The following is a 27203-nucleotide window of genomic DNA, read 5'->3' as shown; positions in this document are numbered from 1 at the left end:
ATATAAATGTATCAAAATGTATTTAAAGTACCAAAAGTAGAAAGCACTCATTATGCAGAATGTCCCTACATTGCAGTATTGAAACTTTTTACTGTAAGTACAACATGTGAGTATACTTCTTCCACCACTGTATCCTGCACATATTGCTGGTTTATTATGGGATGTCCCGTGTACAGTAGTATCCTCTATTGACTATTATTATTGGGCCAGTGCTCACAACACAGAGACTTCCCCTGGGTCTCTGAACGTGTGCCAGCTCTCGGTGAGAAGAAACCGTCCGTGGAGAACAACAACAATGTGCTATTGTCAATTATGATTGTGAGAAACATGCTGATAGTATTAATACACATGAGCAGGTGGTGTAGCAGATGGAACAGAGCATGTCCATGTACCGGTACAACTGTACACATGCCAGCAATGGTATGTTTTGTGTATTTACTTAAAGGAGCACTGGACACAAAGCACGCGCTCTCTCTGTGTGTGTGTGTGTGTGTGTGTGTGTGTGTGTGTGTGTGTGTGTGTGTGTGTGTGTGTGTGTGTGTGTGTGTGTGTGTGTGTGCGTTAGCCCAGTGGTTCCCAGACGTTTTAGCTCGAGACCCAAAAGAGGAATTAGTCATTTGCCCGGGACCCAAACTAGTGAAAATATCAGTTCTACAAGCTCACAGCGGGTCGCTTCGCGCCATGTTGTAAGCTTGCAGATCTGCCTGCTTTTCTAATTTAGGAAATTATTTTTATTTCATTCATGATATTCTCTTTGAAAAAGGTTTGAATTTGTTTTGAACTCATGAAAATGTGTGAACTTGTGTGGGTATCAAAAAAAAAGTGTCCCCGACGACCCACTGTTTGGGAAACAGTGCTTTATCCCATCTACAAGCTTACGCCTCATGGAAGCAGTGGTGTAAAGTAACCAAGTACATTTACTTACTGTACTTAAGTACACTTTTTAGGTATTTGTACTTTACTTGAGTATTTCCAATTTCCAACACTTTTACTTCTACTCCACTACACCTCAGATCCAAATATTGTACTTTTACTCCACTACATTTATTTGAAAACTTTAGTTACTAGCTACTTTGTAGATATAAATTATGATATTATAAAACATACATAAACCACTGTAGCCTTATTTTATACCATGGCAATTTGAAAATAGCAGATCTACAAGCTCACAACGCGTCGCATCGCGACTCGTTGTGTGCTTGTAGATCAGCTATTTTCAAACATATTGTAGTTTACTATTGTAGTACATTTTGATGCCAACACTTTCGTACTCAAGTACATTTTGAATTACAGACTTTTACTTGTAACGGAGTACTTCTACATTGCAGTAGTGATACTTTTACTCAAGTAAAGACATTGAGTAGTTTTTTCCACCACTGCACAGAAGTATAAAATAGGACTAAAAGAGTGCTGGTCTCTCTTTCTGGAAATGCTTTTTCCATTGGCTTGAGCTTTCCCCAGTTGTCTCTTTATCGTCTACAGTTTTGAGAGCAGAGGACAGACTTAGTTGAGGTTTCAACAACTGTTTCACATGAAACAGCCTGCAGGGCCTTGAGTCCACCGGGGCCGCACGCACGCAACGCTCTGCACACGTAAAAGCACATTCTACTGTACGTATACTGTACATCAGTCCATGATTGCGACTATCAAAACCTCCACCAGCTGTCAGTCAGTCTGTCCGTCAGTCCGTCTGTCTGTCTGTCTGTCACGTCACACTTTTGCCCTGCTCATATCTCCACCACCGTTGCCCCTATCCATGCCAAACTTTGCACACACACACTCCTTGGCTGCCAAACCACAACCTCCACCCCTCATTTTTCACATGGCCCTCTCCTAGCGCCACCATGAGGCCGATTCTTGCAAAACACATTTTTGGACACTGCTCCGACAAATGTTGCCCTAAAATCACGCAAAGCGGTACACTGTATGTCTAGACTCATGTCATCAACATGGATCTGTCCCATCTAGCAACACCATGAGGCCGATTTTTGCAAAACAATTTTTTGGACACTGCTCCTACAGATGGATCTGTCCCATTTCCCATATTCCCTCCTGATTGGCTACCATTGCCTTCTAAAGTTTGTGTATGCGACTTACTGGTTATAGAATGCTTTCCTTTATTACCTATAGTAACACAAACCTTGTGCACTTTGGTTGTGATGAATCTGAGCAGATCTTTTGTGGCCTACATTGAACATGGACTGAATTTTTTGGAATCCTTACACTGTGTGTGTGTGTGTGTGTGTGTGTGTGTGTGTGTGCGCGTGCGTGCGTGCGTGCGTGCGTGCGTGCGTGCGTGCGCGCGTCCGTCCGTCCGTCCGTGGTGGATTGGAGGAGGTCCCATAATTAAAATGTCTCAGAAGACTGCTTCCAGCAAGTCCACAGTGCTTGCGGTTGACCTCGCAAATCACAGCAAAATATTCAGCCATCTTAATTGATAAAATGTGCTAGTCTGTGTGTGCGTAAGTACGTTTATTTAATTTCTCCATCTCTGTAACTGTGCGTGACATACAAACCAGACAGTCTCATGTACAAAGTGCGTAGTCGCAGTCGTCAGAATGCAAAACAGACAAAACAGACATCGCCTAATGCAACAACACACTCTGTAGGGTCAGAGGGGAAATACATGACAAGCGAACCCAAAATTAGTTTAACCCACTTTAACCCTTGATACATATTTGAAAACAGACGATATTGTGAGCTTGTAGATCTGCTATCTTCTAAAATGTATTGGAAAATACTTTTTTAAACATTTTAACAACACATCTTGTTTAGGGGTCGCTGGCACAAAAGGATTTTTTCAGACGGGGGTCCACAGCCAAACACATTAATTTGGGAAGGTCATTGCCATGCCACTGTTATACAGACTTCAGTTTGAGTCCATTTCATCTCATAATATATAATGATTTGGTACAAAGATCAAGATGACCTTTGACCCCGCTATGAAAGCGTTTTGGACCCAGTCCGGTGGCCTCCTCCTGACCCCTCCTCAGTGACAGGGTCAAGAGGTCACACATGGAACAACGACGCCACAGACAAAAACACAGAAACCCTAGAGTGGCAGGTGGCATTAATATTTCATCCACAGCGTGCATGCTGTGTACTGTGTATGTGTATGTGTCTGTCTGTGTCTGTGTCTGTGTGCGTGTGCGTGTGCGTGTGTGTGCGTGCGTGCGTGCGTGTGTGTGTGTGTGGGGCCTTTTAAACTGTGCGTGACCCTAGCTGTGACATGGTGGCTCTGTGGTGACCTGCCTCTCACTGTGAACTGAAAGAGGTGTTCGGTGTCACCGTTAGTCCAGGGCTGCCAACATCGGACTGTCAGAATCCAGGAGATTTGTGTGCGGGGGGTTGTGTGTGGATCCCCACAAGCGGGGGTCTGTGAGTCCTCCCCCAAATATTTCAACAGTAGATGGATTTTCCAGTGATGGTTATGCCTACAATTTAAGCCATTAAAACGCAAAAGGTAGGCGTACAGAAATTCCAAGAACCATCTTTAAATTAATAATACCTTAAATGGATATTTGAATGATTGCATGCACTGCCCCCACATCCCAAGTGGAGGGTCTGGGGGTCCTCCCCCAGGAACTTTTTAACATAGTAGATGTATTTTCCAGTGTTCTGGTGAATTTTGGGAGTTTAATACCAAATCCAGGAGAAATCCAGGAGAAATGACAATTCAGGAGCACCGCAGGAGACTCCTGCTGGATTCAGGAGGTTGGCAGCCCGGTTACTGAAGTCAACATTTAAAAAGGACAGCGTGAAACCATGCGTTTCACCAGTGCGTGTCAACATTGGATTTTCCAACAAACATAAAGCATGAATCCTCCTCAATAAGCACAATATGACTCGGGTTAAAATAAATAAAGTAAAGTCGAGAATGACTGGATGGTGCCTGGTTCAATGCCAAGTTTTACACCGGTAGTGTGAAAGGAATCATGCTTAAACAGCTACATTTCCCATTTCTAGTGGTGTAAAGTAACTAAATACATTTACTCAAGTATTGTACTAAAGTACAGTTTTGAGGTATTTTTATTTTTATTTTACTGGAATATTTCCAATTTTCAGTACTTTTACTTTCAATCGACTACAATTATTTGAAATCTTTATTTACTAGTTTCTTTGTAGATTGGATTATTAAGTGAAACACACAGTGACCACTTCAGCCCTATATACTGTACATTTCGGCCATTCGAAAATAGCAGATCTACAAGCTCACAATACCTGTATGTCGCATTACAAGGCATTATGAGCTTGTAGATCTGCTATTTTCAAAAGATTTGTATTCATTTGAAAACTTGAAATGGGACATTCTGCTTAATGAGTAATTTTACTCTCAATACTTTAAGTACATTTTGATGCCAATACCTTTGCACTTTTACTCAAGAACATTTTTAATTCCAGACTTCCATTTCTAACAGAATATTTCTACATTGCAGCAATGATATTTTTACTTAAAGGAGTAGTTCACCACTTTTCAACCTGTCTTCATATAATAGGTTCATAATAAAATAGCAAAAAAAAATTCTATTCAGTCTGGGTCTCATAGGAGAGCTGTCAAATCCTTCCTACCGGTGATATCATCGTTTGACAAAATACATTTAAATAATATTTTTGAAAAAAAAAAATAGATTTTTATTATCACGAGAACAATGGCATCCACTTTAACATTGCAACTTTTTCAGGAATAGAAAGCCTGCAGTTTCTATTAGCTTTCATTTCTCATTGATGATGTCACCGGTAGGAAGGATTTGACCCACCCACAGCTCTCCTATGAGACCCAGACTAGAAAAAAATTGTGATATTTTATCATGAACATTAGTGAGGACCTATTATATGAAGAGAGGTTGAAAAGTGGTGGAGTGCCCCTTTAAGTAAAAAATGTGAGTACTTTTACCCACCACTGGGGTTAGGGTTAGTATCTTAACTAAAATGTCAGGGGACTTCAACAGGGGGTCCGGGACCCCTAGGGGGTCCTCAGAGTTACCACAGGGGGTCCTCCAAATCTTCCTATCCTTTTTATATTACCGTATCAACTTGAACCCTAGTGTCCATATTCTGAGAACTGTAGCCAAAACTAGCAGATCTACAAGCTCACAACGCCTCGCGCTGCGAGGCGTTGTGAGCTTGTAGATCGGCTATTTTCGGCAAAGAGGTTTGGTGTAGAGGGGGAAAAGAGCAGACTAAGTACAGAGTGAAAGGTCAAGTTTATTAGGTAGGGACGGCTCAAGTGGTTAAATATCTGAAAACACAAATTGACATGAATCCAAAATACACAGATGATCGTGCTGTCAAACGATGACACTATATAGAATCTAAAGGTTGTGGGGGTCCCTGCTTCATCTCTCTCTCAACTAAGGGGTCCTTGGTCTGAAAACGTTGAAGACCCCTGTTCTAAGTTGTTTACAAGCAGGACACAGACTAGCATTGCGTGTCTGTGCCTCTCCTCCCCGTCTCTCTGTCTCTGAGCTCTGCCGCCGCCGGCTGCAGCTGCTCTCTTTGATCCCCTCCGATGACCGGAGCGCTCTCTCTCTCTCTCTCTCTCTCTCTCTCTCTCTCTCTCTCTCTCTCTTATTTACGAGGGACGCGACGACCATTTTATTGCATTCGGTGAATGTCAGCGCATGTGAACATTCAGTCTCTCTCTCTCAGCTGCTGGTGTGAATTTCTGCATAAGAGTCGGCACTGGTAGTGATCCACTCAAAAGAAACGAGTGGAAAATGAAAATTATTTTATACTTTAGCTATTGAAAAATAGCAGGTATTATGAGCTTGTGTATAAAATGTATAAAAGATCTTTTGAAAACAGCAGATCTACAAGCTCACAATGTGTAGCGATGCGATGCATTGTGAGCTTGTAGATCGGCTATTTTCAAATGGCCGAATTGTATACAGAGCTGAAGTGGTTAACGTAGGCCTATGTTTTGTAATATCTGCTGTACAAAGTAACTCGTAACTAAAGTGTTTTTTCAATCCAATACAATTCTTTTTTTGCTATTTTACTTTCCCTGAGCTGCTTGTAGAGACGTGGGTGGTCCTGGCTCGTCCAACGCTTTCCAACGAGCCATCCTACGTGTTCTGACGATTTATTCCATTGAAAATGGTTTAGAATAAAGTTTAGAGCACCCAAAAAAAAACTCAATCTATGCGCGACGTATCCGGGGTACCGAAACCAAACAATTCCGGTTTCTTTAATAAAATTAATTAATTAATCGGAGGCCTCAGCGACGCCTCGGTCTAAATTTTCATCCAGGCCGCCGACCGCGATCTCTTTCCACCGGCCCGTAATCGGGTAACGCTGCCGCATCGCGCCGCCTAATCCAATACATTCTCACATCTTTAGAGCTCATTTTCTCTGAACTGTGTTCCTATGGAAGCAAAAAAGTTTTTTTTGTGGCTAAATAGCCTCAAATCGGGCAAAAAAAAATAAAAAGCCTAAAGCCATCTGTTAGCTCTCTTCATCCGGGTCATGTTCATTCCACTGGTCAACGTGAAATGAAAATCCACTGCTGCGTGGGTACCTGTATGTTACAGTGATGGCCTATGGGGAAATGTCTGGCACTTTGGCGCCTCTTGTGGCCCTTGGCACTCATCGTGTTAAGTACAGTATATCGTCGTTGTCGGGTGGAAACCTTGTCCAAAACCGCTTTTTATCATTTAAAAAAAATAACTAAACTAGTGAACACAGCTGATCTGCTGTTTTCACTACTTTTGTGCGACGGCCTTGTCTGATGAAGCAGGGCTTTACTTCGCGAAAAAACGTACACATTTGAAACTTGAAAATACGAGGTTTCTGCCCGACAGTGGCGATATGAACTTAGTTACTTTATTTTCCGCCACGGGAGAAGAGCCATGTCAGTAGCAGTTCTCCACCAGTCAAACACCTGCCTCTCCCCAGTCAGACTCTCCAGAGCTCAGTCCATCTCAGACAGACTCCTGCTGATAGAGACGTCAAACCAACCCGCCAGCAAGCGGTGGGAGGGAGGGAGGTGGTTTAGACCAGTGGTTCGCAACCTTTTCAGGCCGCGACCCCCAAAAGAATCATATTTTACCCCCCCCCCCCCGACAAGCAGTAAGAGTTGAGGCAATACATTTTGTATAACACTGTTCTATTGTGAAAATAGCAGATCTACATGCGTTGTGAGCGTGTAGATCGTCTATTTTCAAAATATCAGCCTGTAATATTTGTCAGTCCTTAAATGATCACTTTAGAAATGTGCACATACCCTCTATACACTTAAACGTTATGTTGGTTTGTTTACTGTTGAGTGAGAAAACACTGTTGCACATTAAGTTAATCATCTGGGACCACCCCCCCCTGGGGATCCCGACCCACAGGTTGAGAACAAACAGACCACCCTGCTGGTATAGAAGACATCACTCAACACCTCCAGTCAAGTATAGCATCAAAGACCTACAGTGTGTGTGTGTGTGTGTGTGTGTGTGTGTGTGTGTGTGTGTGTGTGTGTGTGTAGTAGTAGTAGTAGTAGGTTTGTGTCACTCACCCAGGGGCAGTATGGCGTACAGGGCAACGAGCTGCCTGACGTCTGACAGAGAGGGCATGGGTTCGATGCCCGCCTGGCGCAGGGTGGTGCCCAGGTAGTTGTACTCACCTGGAGAGAGAGAGAAGAGGGGGGAGGGGGGGGGGGGAGGTTCATAGCAGTAACTAACCCTGCAACAGTTCATCAAAGGTAAGGTATTTTGATGGCAGGGAACAGACGACAACAAAGCCTAGATTTGGCAGTAGAAGAGTTAAATATACTGTAACCGTGAACATTTTTGGATGGTGCCATAATTGTGGTGGTCAAAGCAACAGAGGCAAGTCAACCTTCCTTACCGCCATAATAACATAACATTAACAAAACAAAACAAAACAAAGGTTGTATGTTTGCATATTAAGGTTTAATAAGACGTGAAGATAGCCATACAAGGAGCAGGGACTTATGGGCTGAGGCCATCATCCTATAGCTGGCGTCATGGAGACGGTTACACACCATATGTATATGGACATGGGTGCCACATAAGCTCCATTTACTGTATAGGGTGAAATGAGAGGTGATATCAGCAGCATGATGTGGCATCTCTCAGGGAATTGCATAATAAAAGGTGTTATTACAGATTCAGGACGCAGTTACAGGTGTGGAATCTGGGAACGTTCTGCCTAGAGCAGCCAACAGGGCAGCGGTAAGCTTGACAGCTGGACGCTTTATTTTGTCATTGGCTTTTGTGGATTGGCAAGGCTTTGTGTGACATCTGCCACTGAAATAATATAAGCTCTAAACACACATTAGCACTTCAGTGTGTTGTCCATACCAGTCTTTGCAGATCCAAAGAATTTTGCAGTGTGAGAAATGTTCCGCTGGACGGTAAATCCGACTGGAGGGCCAGGATCTTTTAGTGTTGCTGATGCTGTGGTGCAGAACAAGCTGTACGTCTTTATTATGGTGTGTTCTGGGAACATTTTATATATGGAGTGTTATACGCACATTTTCAACACAGTGTCTTTACGCTGGAGGGAGTTGACCACAGTGAGAATTGGGAGAGTCGAAGAAGGCAATGGGTTCCGCCAAAGGCGTAAGGGCCACACAGCTGTGGTGATAGAATATGTTGTCTACTTCTGGGGAGGGTATCCTTACAGCAACGTCCTTTATGCATTTGATGTTGACACCCACAGCTGGTTCTTACCCAAGGTGTCAGGGACCATTCCAGAGGGGAGGTTCTACCCCTCAGCCTGTGTCTTGGGTAAGATCATGTATGTCCATGGAGGACAGACCCAGGATCATAGATACACTAATGACATCTACAGGTTGGACACTTCCACAATGATCTGGTCTTTAATTAACACCAGCGGAACTCCTCAACCTGCTTCATCACATCACTCTGCCACCATCATCGGGACAAAGATGTTTGTTTTGGGGGGAAAAGGGAACGTGGCGGATGACTTCTACCTCGCTGTCAGAGTGTTTGACACAGAGACCAACTGCTGGCTGAACACACCTTCCTCACAGACTCATCCAGGAACACGCTATTATCGTTCAATCTTTACCTACAATGGAGAGCTGTACATATCTGATGACACAATGAGAGCTAGTTATCTGTGGCATTTCAGCCCTGAGACCTTCTCCTGGACGAAGGTTGAGCCCAAAGGCAAAGGCCCATCTGTGTGGTCCGTTCTGCGCTGGTGCCAGATGGGAGATCGCATCGTCCTCTTTGGGGGATACTCAAAACCCAAATACCTGTACATTCTAGATTTAAGTCCTAGCCTGAAGACGTTATGCAAGCTAGCAGTTATTCAGTACGGACTGGAGCAGTCAGAACTCCCTCACGACATCAGGTGGGAACTGAGGGCCATGACTGTTTTCTGCCCCTCGAACCCTAGCACTTTGCTCTCCTGCTAGTAGTGCAGGCATTCTATTGAAAATAAGGGGTTAACCTCAAACAAATGTGTCCCAGCATAGCAGAGGGGCAGTCATTTCGGAAAGCACAGCTTTAGACCAGCACTGAATTTACTTTTTCTTTTTTCTAAAATGTGATAAAGCCACAAAAGCATTTCATAAATATCAGGCTACATTTCACTTAAACGCCAGAGCTTAACTCTGCATGTAAATAAGACTTTTTTAAATTAATGTGAAGAGAAACCTCACATTTTGCAGGTTACATTTTATCTAAAAGGCTGAATTTCTCAGATCTAGTATTTCTGCATGGCATAACTCTATAAGCTATATCTACAAAACTGTTGGGTCAATCTTCACAACCAATATATCATTTTGTAGCTATGATTCCCAGCTGAAAATGAAAAAAAAAATTCAATGACTAGCCCTCAGCTGTGTTCGGTCACAAATTGCAACAGAAACAAAACATAAATCTGCTTTAAGTAGCATGTGAAAAAAAACATTCATTCGGCTAAAAATGGCCCCACAAAACTGTCATCAATTTTCACAGTTTTGTGGCATGCCAGTCAGAGTTGCCCCTGTGTGCAACGGTTTATTTTCTTTATTTTCCTTCTTTTTTTACACAGTGAAATATACATTGGTAAATTATTATCTTTCACGTCATATTGCTTAGGTGGATCTTGACCTTGACAGTGGTATTTAACTCAACAGAATGCAGAGAATCTAGATGGAAAGGAGATACTTACTTACTTTATTTGTTTATTTAGACGGGACAATGCATATTAATGAACACTACATGAATGCAATGTAAATAAGCCGGAATTAGCAAGAATGCTAAATTTCATCCGTAGTCCCCACATGAAGACAAAACAATACATACCAACAAACAGTAACCCTACATTAGGAGAGGGCGCCTAAGAACATACATACAAATACTATTTTTCCTGAACCAAGAAAAAAACAACAAAACAACACATATTACTAACAGTACCCTACATTAAAAAAGGATAGTTAAAAATATACGTACATGGCATGAGCTGTACTCTTAGAACTATACATGGTCACAGGTTTGATTGTCAACTAACCATTTTTTTAGATTGAACTTGAAGGATGGAAATGACAAACAGTCTCTTATTGTTAGAGGTAGGTCATTCCAGATTGAACATCCCTGCACTGAAAGGGTGTTTTTTCCAAAAGCGGTTACCCGGTACGGTACTTCGCAATCCCCTCTAGTGATTGCTCTAGTATTGAGTCCTCTATCAGGCTTCCTTTTTATGAATTCCTTTAGGGGAGGTGGGCATAGACCATTTAGGGTCTATATATGATACTGACCTGTTTAAATACCTTAAAATTAGCGAAACTCAGAAAACGGTACCTCTGAAGAATATTACAATGGTCAGGGTTTCCTGCAGGAAAAAGTCTTGACCAGGGGGGGATCCGAAAATTTTTGATAATTAATTAATTAATTCGAGTAATTAATTCACTTAATTTTTAATATTAATTCTTATTTTTGCCCTATAAAAAACACATGAATGTGCCCATGATGACGGAAAACACAACTACATGCTATCATCCACATTTATTCAACATTGAATAACTTATATTGCCGGTTCGCCACCAAAGGGTTAAAAAAATAGTGTGCACGCTGGTGTACGAATTCGTGCACAGATGATGCACTATGCATGTACACGCTTTTCACAGCTTTCAAACAAAAAAAAATCGCTTGGAAATCCGTTCAGGCATTCAGGAGATACCAGCCCTTATGTTTTCTTCAAATGTAAACAAACATGGCTGCCATGTTTGAAAGATAGGGTTGGTATGGGGGTTAAACATGCAATTTCGCGATCGCGATCATGCCTAGTACATTGTTGGAGGTCCAAAAAGTTTTTTTGAATTTTTTTTTTTTTTTTTTTTTTTTTTATACCCTTGGGGGGGGGGGGCGGGGGGGTTTTCTGGCCAGGCGGGGCGCCTGGCCTGTAAAGTGCTGCAGGAAACCCTGATGGTGATATGAGTGGGGTTTCCTATCGAATACCTTAAGCGCACTCTTATATAGCTGTTCAATGGGTTTGAGAGTCGTTATACCTGTGCAAGACCAGTTTGTGAAACAGTACTCAATGTGTGATAGGATCATGCATTGGAGATACGATTTAGCAGCACTAACTGCCAAAAAAGGTCCGATTTGTTTAAAGTTCTGAAGGTTGAACTTGATTGTGTTTGTAACCTTTTTTACATGTTTTTTAAAGGTTAGGGTTGAGTCTAACATGACCCCGAGGTACTTGAACTCTGACACAAGTTCAAGTTCCTCTCCACCCAGAAACACATTTGATGATTCCATCACAACTGGTCTTTTGGAAAAAGCCATGCAGACCGTCTTTTTTGCATTCAGGAGCAGGCATGAGTCTGTAAGCCAGTCCTGAACGCTGGTCAGAACAGAAGTTAAAACCGTTGACACCTCTGCATAGCTCTTTCCATGAGTCAGTATAACAGCATCATCTGCGTACATCTGAATATGTACATCTTTACATACATCAGGTAGATCGTTTATAAACAGAGAAAACAGAATTGGTCCTACTATTGATCCCTGGGGGACACCAACCGAGCAAGTGTGATAAGGAGACTATATATGGAATACCAATTTGGAAACAAGACCGCAAGGGCTTTTTTGGGGTGTTCCTTTTAGGCAGAGTGTTTTGTACTTCATTTCTTTTGTTTCGACTGTACTTGAACTATTCTACATTTTTGTCTAATACAATATTTTTGTCTAATACAATATTCAATCAATTCAATCAACCAAAGTTCCTCGCAGCACATCCCACTGGGAGCAGACCCTGAGGCAGACCAAAGACCAGATGGAGGGATTACATCGCCACACTGGCCTGGGAACGCCTCGGGATCCTCCCCAGGGATGTGGATAATGTTGCTCAGGAGAGGGAACACTGGAAATCTCTGTTGGAGCCTGTAGCAACTCATAATGTAATAACGGCTCATAATGTAATAAGGGCTCATAATGTAATAAAAAAAATGTAATAAAAACTCATAATGTAATAATCAGCTCATAATGTAATAAAAAAACGAGCGCATAACGTAATAACAGATTTTTCAATAATGTAATAATGTAATAATGTGTTACATTAAGAACCTCCACATAGGAGGCTCATAATGTAATAAAACTTCATAATGTAATAATGGCCTATTTTTTTGGTAAATATCATGGTATTTGCGACCGACCTCCACGGACCCCCAGGGACCCCCAGGGACCCCCTGCCACCGCCGCCAAATAGTGCAAAAATGATCAAATCAACACCCCAACTGGGCTGCTCATGGGGGAATTCCCAGGGACCACCGACTCCTGCTACTCCAACAGTCCTTCACCTTCATTGGTTTAACTTTGCCCCGCCCCCTCCCCTCATTGGCCAAAAGTTTATTTGGCTTTACTCATCAACTGTTTGTCGTACAAACTTGTGGGTGGTGTCAATTGACTTGATTAAGAGTCCTTAACCTTAATTGGTTTAACTTTGCCCCATCCCCTCCTCTGATTGGCCGAAACTTTATTTGGCTTTACTCATCAACCATTTGTCGTACAAACTTGAGGGTGGAACCAATGCCACTCACAGGCCTTTTTGTGTATACTGTGACCTGATGGTCGCTTATTGCGACCGTTAGGGCGCATTTTAGTATCAAAACCTCCACCGGCCGTCCGTCCGTCCGTCCGTCCGTCCGTCCGTCCGTCACACGTCACACCTTTGTTTGTGTACGGTGTGATGTCATACTGATGTCAGCAGTGTGATGTCATACTGATGTCAGCAGCTATGTCTCTATATATGGAGTTATATGTTGTTCGTGTCCAAATATGGGGCTTGTGAGGTCAGACTTAGTGAGATTCGTCGGTTATATTTGTGGAGATAAGCGACCAACGGTCGCTTATCTCCCGATTAGGGAGTCTTACTGGTCTCCCGATTAGGGAGTCTTACTGGTATCAAAACCTCCACCGGCCGTCCGTCCGTCCGTCCGTCCGTCGGTCACACGTCACACCTTTGCCCTGCTCATATCTCCGCATCAGTATGACATCACACTGCTGACATCAGTATGACATCACACCGTACACAAATGACCGCAATCAGTATGACATCACACCATACACAAATGACCCTTATATAAGACCGTTATATAAGATAGTTTTCAAAAAAAATTGGCAATTATTACATTAATAAATTTTATTACATTATGAAGTAATAAGGGTGTGATCCTGCTGATAGTGAGACAGACAGACAGACAGACAGACAGACAGACAGACAGACAGACAGACAGACAGAGACTGGTGACCTTCCTTCCCTACATGATATAGCCTACAATACTGCCATGATACTGACCATGATACTGACATGATACTGACCAGGATACTGACATGATACTGGCATGATACTGACCAGGATACTGACATTATACTGACCAGGATACTGACCATGATACTGACCATGATACTGACATGATATGGCATGATACTGACTGGGATACTGACCTTGACACTGACATGATACTGACCATGACACTGACTGAAACTGACCATGATACTGACATGATACTGACCATGATACTGACATGATACTGACATGATACTGACCATGACACTGACATGATACTGACCATGATACTGGCATGATACTGACCAGGATACTGACCATGATACTGACATGATACTGACTAGGATACTGACCATGATACTGACATGATACTGACTGGGATACTGACCATGATACTGACATGATACTGACCATGACACTGACATGATACTGACCATGATACTGACATGATACTGACCATGACACTGACGTGATACTGACCATGATACTGGCATGATACTGACTAGGATACTGACCATGACACCGACATGATACGGTCATTATACTGACCATGATACTGACATGATACTGACCATGATACTGGCATGATACTGACCAGGATACTGACCATGCCACTGATATGATACTGACCATGATACTGACATGATACTGGCATGATACTGACCAGGATACTGACATGATACTGACCAGGATACTGACCATGACACTGACATGATACTACCATGATACCAGTAAGGCTCCCTAATCAGGAGATAAGCGACCATCAGGTCACAGTATGTACACAAAAAGGCCTGTGAGTGGCATTGGTTCCACCCTCAAGTTTGTACGACAAATGGTTGATGAGTAAAGCCAAATAAAGTTTCGGCCAATCAGAGGAGGGGGTGGGACAAAGTTAAACCAATTAAGGTTAAGGACTCTTAATCAAGTCAATTGACACCACCCACAAGTTTGTACGACAAACAGTTGATGAGTAAAGCCAAATAAACTTTCGGCCAATGAGGGGAGGGGGCGGGGCAAAGTTAAACCAATGAAGGTGAAGGACTGTTGGAGTAGCAGGAGTCGGTGGTCCCTGGGAATTCCCCCGTGAGCAGCCCAGTTGGGGTGTTGATTTGGTCATTTTTGCACTATTTGGCAGCGGTGGCAGGGGGTCCCTGGGGGTCCCTGGGGGTCCCTGGGGGTCGGTCGCAAATACCATGATATTTACCAAAAAAATAGGCCATTATTACATTATGAAGTTTTATTACATTATGAGCCTCCTATGTGGAGGTTCTTAATGTAACACATTATTACATTATTACATTATTGAAAAATCTGTTATTACGTTATGCGCTCGTTTTTTTATTACATTATGAGCTGATTATTACATTATGAGTTTTTATTACATTTTTTTTATTACATTATGAGCCCTTATTACATTATGAGCCGTTATTACATTATGAGTTGCTACAGAGCCGTTACCCCCGTGGCCTGATTCTTGATAAGCGGATATGGATGGATGGATGAAAGGGTTGATACCAACATTACAGTAAACAGTGAATGATGTCTCATTGTCGTGTCCTATCTATAGTGAGGTAGTGGAGGCCACACACGCACACACACACACACACACACTCAGATTCATTCCTGAGGCTAATTCATGCAAATCCATTTCCTTGGTAGTCATGCTGCCTCTGTCGAGTCTTACCATAATGGTAAGACATCAGAGAGTGACGTCAAAGCGATGACAGGCATGTCTCTGCGTTGCTCATTCAGTCTATTAAATCATTATTCAGTCTTTCCATAGCCAGCGGGGACAGAAAGACTTCACCGGGACCGTGAGCGATAACGAGGGGCGGCGATGGTACATTCATAGTTATGGGAGTTGAGTTTTTTCACGGGGAGGGTGTAATGCTGATTCATTCTTTAATCGCTGTTTGGAAACGGCCTGCAAAGTGGATGACTGTTCTACAGCAGTGTTTCACAAACATTGGGTTGCCACCGATATGCTGGGTCACTGCCATGTTCTGTATGGGTGGTCAAAGTCAGTCAAAGAAATCTGAAATGTAATGAAACATTTTTCCAAAATAGCTCAAACTTGACAATCTACAAGCTCACAACGCTTCATATTTCAACATGTAGCTTGTACAGTAGGTCTGCTAATTCCATTACAAAAAAAAAATAATCAAAAAAGGGTCTCAAGCTGAAAACCTTTAGGAACTGTTCTATAGCAACAGCCACCACTGAGACACTGCTATACAACACACAGTGTTCAACTAACCCTAACCCACAGCTAGATTGTCGATAGTTTGGAACAAAAATGGACCCTTACAGATCTGTAACTCAGGGAGTATACAAATAGAACCTAATGGACCCTTACAGATCTGTAACTCAGGGAGTATACGAATGGAACCAAATGGACCCATAGAGGGGTTCCATGGCCTAATGTGTACCACACTGGGGGTCCTTGAAATTAAAAGGTTTGAGAAGCAGACTTTGTTACACTGAAGTGGACTTGACCTATTGGCTAAACAAATTCCCTTTTCTCATGCCAAACACAGCACAGCTGGTAGCCGGCATGAAAGGCCTCTGCAACAATGGGAATTATAGACAGACAGAGCAGATGAGAGAGATCAGAGAAGAGAAGAGAAGAGAAGAGAAGAGAAGAGAAGAGAAGAGAAGAGAAGAGAAGAGAAGAGAAGAGAAGAGAAAAGAAGAGAAGAGAAGAGAAGAGAAGAGAGCACAGGTAACACATGAATATCGTTGATGTCAGTAAGATACCTTGTATCTCCAACTTTTTGTTTTTTCAGAAAATTAACTTCCTTCCTTCTTCATCATACAACAGTGTGGCACAAAAGTAGCAAAAATAGCAGATCTAAAGCCCAAAACACGTCGTGATTTGACACATTGTGAGCTTGTACACTATTTTGAAGAGATGAAGCAGGGACCCCCCACAACCTGTTCATAGATTCCATATAGTTTCATTGTTTGACAGCACAATCATCAGTGTATTTTTGATTCATGTAAATTGGTGTTTCAGATATTTAACCACTTGAACCGTCAATACTTGATAAAGTTGACATTTCACTCTGTACTTAGTCTGCTCTTTTTCCCCTTGACACCAAACCTCTTTGCCGAAAATAGACGATCTATTTCTGATATTTTTGGAACATCAGTGGTGTAACGTAACTAAGTACATTTACTCATGTACAGTACTTAAGTACAATTTTGAGATATTTGTTTTTACTTTACAGGAGCATGTCCAGTTTTCAGTGCTTTTACTTCTACTCCACTACATCTCAGAGGCAAATATTATACTTTTACTCCACTACGACTATTTGAAACCAGTTACGTTGAAGATTTTGATTATCATTACAAAACATACACTAACCACATTATATTTTTTGGCCATTTGAGAATAGCCAATCTACAAGCTCACAATGCGTCGCGATGCAAAGCATTTGTGAGCTTGTAGATCTGATATTTTCAATAAGGATTTTTATACAATGTACTGCATACCTTTGAAAACTTGGGAAAGGGGACATTTGGCATAACAAATACTTTGTACTTTTGGCACTTTAAGTCAATTTGAGAGTGTAAACGACATGAACATGAGATGTGAGAGGCAGAGGAAAATGGAGAACATGTCCGGAGAAGCACTCACAGTACGTACCACCGGACAACAAATAAAACATAAAAAACATGGAAACGCTTCGCTTGAAAATAATGAAAATCGGAAATGAAAACAAATGAAAGAGAGCCCCGAGAGACAGATTCTTGTACGGTCTGGTGTATTTTATTACATTATATTCTATTCTGCTCTGTTGTATTCTAGTTTGCAATGCTGAGAAATAGTCATTAGAACGATACAAATAAGTATGACAGAGTTATGCTACTGTGAAAAAAATAATAATATGAATAATAAATATAAGGTGCTGGAGTGAAAAGTAACAATGTAATTTAGGGGTGCCATGGATGAAAGAAAGATATACTGTAGGGGTACCCTGAGCCCCCAAAGCTTGAAAAGCACTGCCTTAGAGCAGTAGTTTTCAACCTTTTCAGGTCACGACCCCCCAAAATAATGACATTTTAACTGGGGACCCCCCACCCTGACGAGCACTAAGAGTTGAGGCATTGCAACGCGAGGCGTTGTGAGCATGTAGTTCTGCCATTTTCACAATTTCTGCCTCTAATATTTGACAATTTGGCCAATGTTTAATTTGTCATTTTAGAAGTATTAAAAAGTCCTTAAATTGTCACTTTAGAAATGTGCAGATATCCTCTATACACTTAAACTTTATGGTGGTTTGTTTACTGTTGAGTGAGAAAACAATGTTGCACGTTAAGTTAATCATCTGGGGACCCCCCCAAAATAATTTGGGGGACCCCCCTGGGGGTCCCGGCCCACAGGCTGAGAACCGCTGCCTTAGAGGAAGGCATGAATAAACATGAATAGGAGGACAAGCAGACTGATTATGTTCACACGTCAAACACCACCGTGATGGGACGAGAAGAGAACATGGCGGGAAAAAAGCACGAAGAAGATGGTGTGAAATTAATAATACTGGAGGGCAGGAGCGGTCGAGTCTTCAAGAACCGACGAAGACCAGAAACACACAGACGAGGACGAAACATATGAACACGATGTTGTGACAGAGAGCGTCCAGGGACACTGGACCATGAAAAGACCCAAAGAAAGACACAGAGAGAGAGAGAGAGAGAGAGAGAAAGAGAGAGAGGGGCAGATGGAGTTCACCATTATAGACGATGAGCGTAAGATGAGAAACAGACAAACGCATGAGAGAGGTGAAGAAGAAAAAAACAGACAGAATCATTTTAAAAGGATGAAGATAAATGAAAACAATCTTGACAGTGTCCAGTGACGCCCCGAGCTACATGCATGAAACACTGTGTGTCTGTGTGTGTGTGTGTGTGTGTGTGTGGTGTGTGTGTGTGCGTGTGTGTGTGTGTGTGTGTGTGTGTGTGTGTGCGTGGACGGAGCAACCTGCTCACAGTGAGGAGCGCACACAAAGATCACAGGAACACACACATGTGCAGAGACGTGGAAGCGATGGGCGATCGCATGAAAATGATCAGAACGCGCTGAACCGGTGAACAGCAGTGAGTCTTAGAGAGAGAGAGAGAGAGAGTGAAGGGACGCACACCAGAGAGATTTAAAACACCCTCGTCCCTGGAAACAGATGTAAAGCACGCATGCAGGTTTGTATTTCCATAATTGCGAGGACATCGATGTTTGAAAACAGTGATTTGATTAATGGTATATTTTTTTATTGACAGCTTTTATCAGAAGTCTAAAGCCGAAACATAGCATGTACCGGTATGTGCACTATTTTTATTTTTTGGATAAGATGTAACTCTTGTCTCTAATCCCCAACCTATAAATGTCCAATCCTAAACCCAAACCCCAACTAAAGGGCTGTCACGATTATAACATTTTGAATGACGATTAATTGTCACTCAAATAATTGCGATTAACAATTTAATTGTGTTTTTGTTGTTCGTTGACAATTACATTTCTGTTTGGCTTGTAGGCGTTGAAGTTGCACATGGCAGATTTGACACATAACCTAAATATACAAAGACATTTGACAACGTTGAGAGTGGAAATAGCGGATCTACAAGCTCGCATCGCGGCGCGGTGTGAGTTTGTAGATCTCAGCTATTTCCACTATTTTTTGAAAAAGTTTAAAAATATATGAAAATTTTTCAACGATTATGACAAAATAATTGCGAATTATGTCCAAAAACTGCAATTAGACGTTTATGTAATAATTGTGACAGGCCTCACAACCTGAATATTTTTCTAGCTGTGAAACACAGTATACATATGTCTATATACTGTATTTGGTCCTCACAAGTAAAGTAACACACACACACACGCACACACACACACACACGCACACACGCACACACGCACACGCACACACCACCCGCCGGCCTGGGAACAGATACTAGCAGAGTCTTCTCTCCTCGCGTCCGAGGCCTCCTACGGTCTCAATAAAAAGACGCGAAGGACAGGGGCGCGCGGACGTCTCACTTTCCCTTTAAAGTTTGGAAATACAAAGGGAGACCCAGAGAGGGGATAAATCTGAGCCGCTGTAATGCAGACAACATGGCAGAGAAATGTCACAGCTGAGATGGATGGAGATGGATGAGTGTATGGAGGGGGGGAGGGACAGACGGAGAAGGCCAAGTACTGTAGGCAAGGTTATTGATGGTTTTGAATTTTTCGTTTGTTCACATTTGTATTTAATTTTGACTTCACGTTTTTAATTTCAGTTTGTTTTAATTGTTTTTTAAAGCATTTTATTTTAGGTGAAAAGGCATACAGATGTGCTGTTTCAAGTCCTCATGCTTTTCTTTCCCTGTTTTACCTTCCTAATTTTTATGGAGAATGGAGGGTGGGGGCTTTTTATGTCTTTATTTGATAGGATAGTAGACTGACAGGAAATGGGGAGAGAGATGGGGAATGACATGTGGCAAAGGTCGCCAGGATCGGGAATCGAACCGGCGACGCCAGCAGGCATCATAGCCTAGTATGTGGTATGCACCTTGACCACTACGCCAGCGGGCGCCCCAATCGAGGGTATTTTTGCACAAACCTGCAAATGGCAAGAAACCACACCGCCAGGTTGCATACACAAACTTTAGAAGGCGATGGTAGCCAATCAGGAGGGAATATGGGAAATGGGACAGATGCATGTTGATGACATGACTTTAGAGATACTGTGTACCGCTCTGCTGTGAACCACAGTGTCAGGCGTTACCCTTACGGACAAATACGGACAAGCTGTGACGGTTCTGATAGTAAACAATTATCTCACAACACAATATCTTTTAAGCTTGTAGATCTTATATTTTCACTAATTTTAAAGACAAATATTGCATACTGACAGACTAAAACCATGGACATTTTCATGTTTGGACATTTTATGTTGTTTGGTTTGTAAACATACACTACCATTGGTTATCTGGTAAGGTAAATATCATGGTACATGGTTCATTCTTAATTGAAATATACAAAAGTTCCATAAGCGCTACACAATAACCATCAACACAAAGAACGGTTCCATGCTATATAGCCTGTCTTCCTTCTTAGAGGAAAGTGCAGCCAACATACAGCTACGCGTGTGCAGGCCATCTCTCCCTGCTTTCTGCTAGCAAAATGACTGATTTTACAACAATGGAAATCCCAGTTCAGAATAGACCTACATTCATTCCATCAATGGCCGAGTGAACTTGGAAAAAATAACCAATATGGAAAGGCCTTTGATATAAACTTGGCAGTAAGGAAAATGTCTTTGGAAGAATTGGAAAAAGCTTCTTGACAAAATGGTTGGCAGAACTTGACGTTACTTCAAATCGGGCCCTCATTCACAAAGAAGTATTTCTCCTGAGTAAAGAGCAACATACTGTAGGATTCATGAAATGGTGTGTGAAGCCTTCATTTGTGCGCATCACAGGTACATATGATGAATTACAGCTGTTCGTATGTCCAATATGTTTTCATGTTTGAATCATTTACTACTTAAAAATCACACCCAGTGTTATTCTCTGCCAAGTTCAACTTGCCTGTGCAATAGAACTGCCAAGGATTTCTGACGATTTCACTCATCTTGGAGGGACAATTGCGCATTGATGTTGAGGCATAAAATAACAAAACAAAGGCCTATTGGAAAGGCCTATTCGTGTGCTTTCCAGTGGTCCAAAACTATATGTTTCAAACATGTTCGCTTATCTCAGAAAGTGGAAAAGTATAGGGCATGGTATGGGGTCTTCACAGGCTGCTGAGAAGACATTTTGAGTAAAAGCATGTTTTAGTTTTGAAAATGGAATAACTTATGAATAAAATATGATTGCTATTATAAACTATACCTTGCTGGAAAGGCAAATTCGTGCTCTTTCCAACGCTCTAAACCATAAGTTTCAAACATGTTTGCTGATCTCGTAAGGTGGAAAAGTATAGGGTATGGTATGGCGAAAAAACGGCTTCTGAGAAGAGTTTTTTTTTGGGGGGAAAATTGAATAAATATGAAGGAGCTATGAATACTATATAAACTATACCTCTCTGGAAAGATGAATTCGCCTTCTTTCCAGTGCTCCCATCCAGATGTTTCAAACATGTTCTGTTGTTTAGAAAATTGGCCATGTATCACCCAAAACACCTCTAGGAACAAACTGAATACATGTTTTAGTAAAGTAGACCCTCGATCAGAACTCTTTTCTGCCTTTTATTTTTGGCTTCAGTGATGCAGAAGATATTTACAATGTTTTCAAACAAAAGGGAAAAATAACAATGAATAAAAAATAAAGTGATTTTACAGACTTCAAGTGCATTCACAGTTCTCAATAGTGCTTTTTGAAATTACAAAAACAAGTGTTCTCATTCTCTCAGTAGTGGTTCAAGTAAATGACAATGAATAAAGGAACATTTCACCCCCCCCCCCCCCTCTGTAGTGGTTTTCAAGTAAACTACAAAATATGAACATTCCACGCCTTTTCAGTAGTGGTTCAAGTAAATGGCAATGACAAAAGGAACATTTCCCACCCTTTCAGTAGTGCTTCAAGTAAATGACAAAGAATAAAAAGTTCAGTTCTCACGTTCGCTGAGGGTTTCAAATGAAATAAAATAAAAATGTCAGGAACAGAAGAGCTGGGCAGTGAATCCACTGGCTCAGAAGCTGAAAAACACAATATAAAAAATAGGCTAGTTATAGTTTTTGCAAGGTAATATTGTGCACAAAATCAGTAGGCCTACATTGTTTCCATCCCCATCATGTCTCAATGTATGCATTTTGACACTTAGAATGAATGAAGACTTTTACAGTTGCTATGTGGATGTTTGGATTTTTAGATGGATAAAAGCATTGAACACAGATACAATAAATGTAGGCCATCTGTAACAAAAATAACCGTACCTTGACTAAAGCCAACCAATGATTCGCTGTCACCTGCAGATGGACCTGGCTCCTCACACTCAAGTGTCTAGATTGATCACAAAGAAACACAAAGCACACAGATTTAGTACAAAACTAAACTGCAACATGCGTGCACACCCACACAGTGGCGCTCTCGCTCAATCTCTCTCTAGAGAAAGATCCACAATACATGTGGGCATACATTGTATATACTGTTTGTTCAGACTTACTGTTTTCTTTTTTCTTTTTCTTTACATATCTACTGCATAGTACTGTGTTCTATTTGTCTGTCATTCAATGTTATATGAGATACTTCAATGGTTTCCAGTGGAAATAAGCTTAGTCTTTTCATGGATCTCCTTTTAGTAGACCTTGTACCAGTGAACTGTACCGTCATGAAACTGTACCTTTTCCTATGCAAACTTCTAATAAAGTCTTCAATCAATCAATACATGAGGAAAAACAATGCTGCCATTCGTTCCAAAAGCCATACCTATACAAATGCCACAATGCTCTGTTTGCCCAATGCTGTTCCCCCCTTCTGATTTACCAAAGTCATGATTTACACAAAATGAACATTTGTATTTTATTCTAGAGCAACGAGCGCGCGCGCACACGCAACCTCAACTAGGCAACACAACGAGGAGCACAGATCCGTTGGGAAAGGCCTGGCGTTGTTTGCCAACGTGTTTGGGCTCATTGCGCGCAGATCAGAGTGGGTATGGCAGGGATATGCAGCTGCCATACCTTGGCAACAGAGGGAAATAATAAAAATGTAGGCTCTACTTTTCATCGTGCCTGTTGCTAAGGTATGGCAACATGACTGGTGTCTTGCACGCGTGCCCTGCACGCGCGCGTGCAAGACACCAGTCATGTTGCCATACTTTAGCTTGTTCTGAACTGACGCCACTGGGAGAGATGCACTCACTCCGATACAACGTGCAGCTCGTATCCAGAACACAGCGATCACATACAGTACAGAGAGAGAGAGAGAGAGAGACTCAAACACGATACAAATACAAATAAAATGCTTCGTACCACTGGTGTTGGCAGCATCCCTACGGCTCCATGTCGCCGTGGTCCGTCTCTTCCGAGTCGTAGGAACTTTCAGCCAGATCCCTGAACGCAGTGACTCTCAGGCTGCGTCTGAGACCTGGAGTCGCTGCCATCGGTCTCCACTGCAGCAGCCGCGGGTGCCACAGGGCGCTGGCTTCTTCTTGGGCGCTGCGCTTCTGGAGCCGCCTGGACAGCAGGGTCGGCGACCATCTCGATCGCCGACCATGACCATCTCGATCAGTTGTGTTCTAGAATCGTCTGGCACCGAGCTCCCCAGGGGAAAAGACGTTCTAAGGACGTTTATCAGGGAGTGAGTTAAGTGAGCGGTGATTTGTATGAGTTAATTTCATTAAACGTCTCGCAAAGCTTGGCCAATGCCAAACCAGCTGTAGGAGCCATTAGAACCGCTCAAAAATTATTAACCGTTTCTATTTTGTTGCTGCCTATTTTGCATATATTTGTTAATCATGGCTCTCTCTATGTTTTCTATATGCCCTCATGTACTGTACATTATCTGCTCTTAAACAGGACAGCTTGCATGGGCAGGGGTTACCTTGGCAATCGTGTGGCCTTGATTGGCCAACCCAACACATCGGCTTTGTGGATTGGCCAGGTTTTGCGTGACATTTGGGCCGCCATACCAACATAAGTCCAAGTGTTCTCTGCAGGACGTCATTTTACAGCTGAACATTAGATGGGTTTCTTTTAACCTGTAGCGTTCCTGGTGGTTTAAATGTTTTGCTGGACAGTCCACCTGAAAGGAGCACCTAATAGAGACAGGGACCCTGCTGTTGCACTGGGGAACAAGGTGTACTCGTTTGGAGGCTACTGCGATGGGGAGACTTACGTGAACGACAGGGACCAGATTGAGGTGCACGTCTTCGACACAGTGTCGTTGCACTGGTCGACGTTGCCCCCGGTGAGGACCGAGCGAGGAGAGCGCCCCCTTCAGGTCCCCTCCATGCGCCACGACCACACAGCCGTGCTGATAGACGGCGTTATCTACATATGGGGAGGGCGCCCGTACTGCAGCGCGCTCTACGCGTTCGACGTCGACACGCACAGGTGGTTCAAGCCGAAGATTTACCAGACCGTGCCGCAGGCGAGGTACAACCACACGGCCTGCGTCCTGGGGAAGATCATGTTCATCTACGGAGGCTTCAACTGGACCGGATGGACCAATGACATCTACAAGCTGGACACCACCACGATGGTCTGGTCTTTGGTTAACACCAGAGGCACTCTGGCGCCTGTCTCGTCCTGTCACTCTGCCACCATCGTCGGGACGAAGATGTTTGTGTTTGGGAGCCTGGGGGACCAGTTGTACAACAGCATCAGGGTGTTCGACACAGAGACCGACTGCTGGCTGAGAACGCCGGTGGTCAGTCGCAAATACCATTCAGCGTTTGCCTACAACGGAGAGCTCTACATATTTGGCGGCTGCGACAAGAACTGGGTCTTCAGTGACCTGGGGAAGTTCAATCCGCTGACCTTCTCCTGGACGAGGGTCGAGCCCAAGGGGAAAGCCCTGTGTCCGTGGATGACTGGCATGTGCTGTTGCATGGTGGGAGATTGTATCATTCTCTTCGGAGGATACAAAGAAAAACAGACCAAGAAGACGCCGTCTCAAGATCTGTACATCCTGGACTTAAGTCCGAGTCTCAAGACATTATGCAAGCTAGCGGTTATTAATTACAGTCTGGAGAGATCTGAGCTCCCACACAACATCAGGTGGGAACTGGCAGCCATGAGACCACAAGCTGTCAAGAAAAGAAAAGGAAGAATCACAAGGCCCAGGTTGGCATACTGGCGGCGTGCACACACTATCTGCCAGTGATCGGCTCAGCGGTTTGTGAGATTATCTCCGGAACAAACACACTGACGTACAAGCAGAAAGCAAAATGGGAAGCGCCAACAAAGTGAGAAGTGAGATGATGGGACATGGAAGCGGACATGTGGATTGGACTGTTTCACAAGTTCTGGAAATTACAATGTTCAGGAGATTTCGGGAAAAGGTGAATTGTCCTTGACGCTGCCTTCTGGTATGGCATGGAAAGGGGGGGGGGGGGGGGGGCTTTCGCCACAGTAAATGCTGCATTCGTGGTCTTGCGAGGGAAGTTTTTAACAGGCGAGTAAAAGGGCAAGGGGGCAGAAGCTCTCTTTGATGTCTACCATGTGAGCACGTGCCTGGACCCCAGACCTAGTAATGAACTGTTGGTGACAATGTGGCCTGGCAAGCGTCTGAGGGTTCTCCAAAGGCGAAAGGCTCAAGTCTCCGGTGGCTGAACGAAGAACACGCGCATAAAATAAAAAAAGAAAAATATAAAAGACAAACAAAATAAAATAAAAATACCCAGACTGTGTTCATCTGTTAACTAGTACTGTACTCTGTCGAGGTGCCAACTTGCCCCAATTTTGTCATTTCAATGGCATGTGCCATTGGTGCCGTGGCCCCATAGCCAAATAGACAACTATCATCACCCTATGTGCACGCTAACAAGTACTATAGTCTGGTTGCCCTGCAGGTGCAACCACACTAATAATCCTAGTTTGCTCAATATAACTTGTACTGTACTGTACTGTACTGTACTGTACTGTACTGTACTGTACTGTACTGTACTGTACTGTACAGGGATACAAATACGTTGTAAATAAATATACACCTTCTTCATATGCTGAATAAATATGTGCTGCTAAATTATTAAACCGATATTAAATTACTCTCCCCCTTTTTTCTCATTCCCCTTTGCTGCGAATGTTCTGCCATTACTTTTAAACAAATGCTTTTTTTCTTTTAAATGCTTTCATTTAAATGTAATCTCATCTTATTTTTTCCTTTTTTGTTTAACTGCAAAACAGTGTTTGTATATTGTTAGCAGTTAGCACCATCTTGTGTGTAACCCAACTAACATTCCCGTGCTTGTACCTGTGTTTGACAGATAGACTTTAATTCTTGATTCAGACAAACGCACAGACTGACCCCCTCATAGACTGCTCACCCAAAATGATCAATTGATCATCTTTGAACTGGGGAACCCCCACCCTAATAAGTACTTGGAATTGTAGGAGTTGAGACATTCCATTTTATTTGACTCGTTCCACAGATAAATATGAAAATAGCCGATCTACAAGCTCTAGAGAGGCTATTTTCAAATCTTTTGCCTCTTTTACATTATCTGATAATTTGGTATATCGTTTTTTTTAATTACTTTTGATGCAGTAATGGTCTTTTTCTTTTCTATCTTTTTTTAGGTATTAAAATGGTCTTAAAAGTCTTTAAATTGTCACTTCATTGTCAATCATGTGGGGACCCCCTGGGCCCGGGGGTCCCTACCCACCGGTTGATAACTACTGCTGTAACAGTCCTTGTTATTGTTGTCATCATTGTTGTACATCATCCGGATGCTACGGTCATTATTAACGTTCATTATTTGTAATGGCCTGCTGCATTTCCTTCATAGTTCATGGGGGGCAAAAGGGATA

General features: G+C 42.6%; 1 protein-coding gene across 1 annotated transcript in view; it reads right to left on the bottom strand.

Annotated features, from left to right (window-relative positions):
* Positions 1-27203, bottom strand: part of drc11 (dynein regulatory complex subunit 11) — a gene marked incomplete at both ends in the record, with an annotated part of 133263 nt that overhangs the window by 20445 nt on the left and 85615 nt on the right. Inside the window, one exon of the mRNA XM_080720454.1 lies at positions 7502-7609. Within this exon, the coding sequence (XP_080576580.1) occupies positions 7502-7609 (108 nt within the window). The remainder of the gene's footprint in view (positions 1-7501; positions 7610-27203) is intronic.

The sequence above is a fragment of the Nannobrachium achirus genome, assembly GCF_963921795.1.
Source record: "Nannobrachium achirus genome assembly, chromosome: 24".
NCBI lineage: Eukaryota > Metazoa > Chordata > Actinopteri > Myctophiformes > Myctophidae > Nannobrachium > Nannobrachium achirus.
The sequence above is the reverse complement of the archived record's forward strand: the minus strand, read 5'-3'. Positions and strand labels throughout refer to the sequence as shown.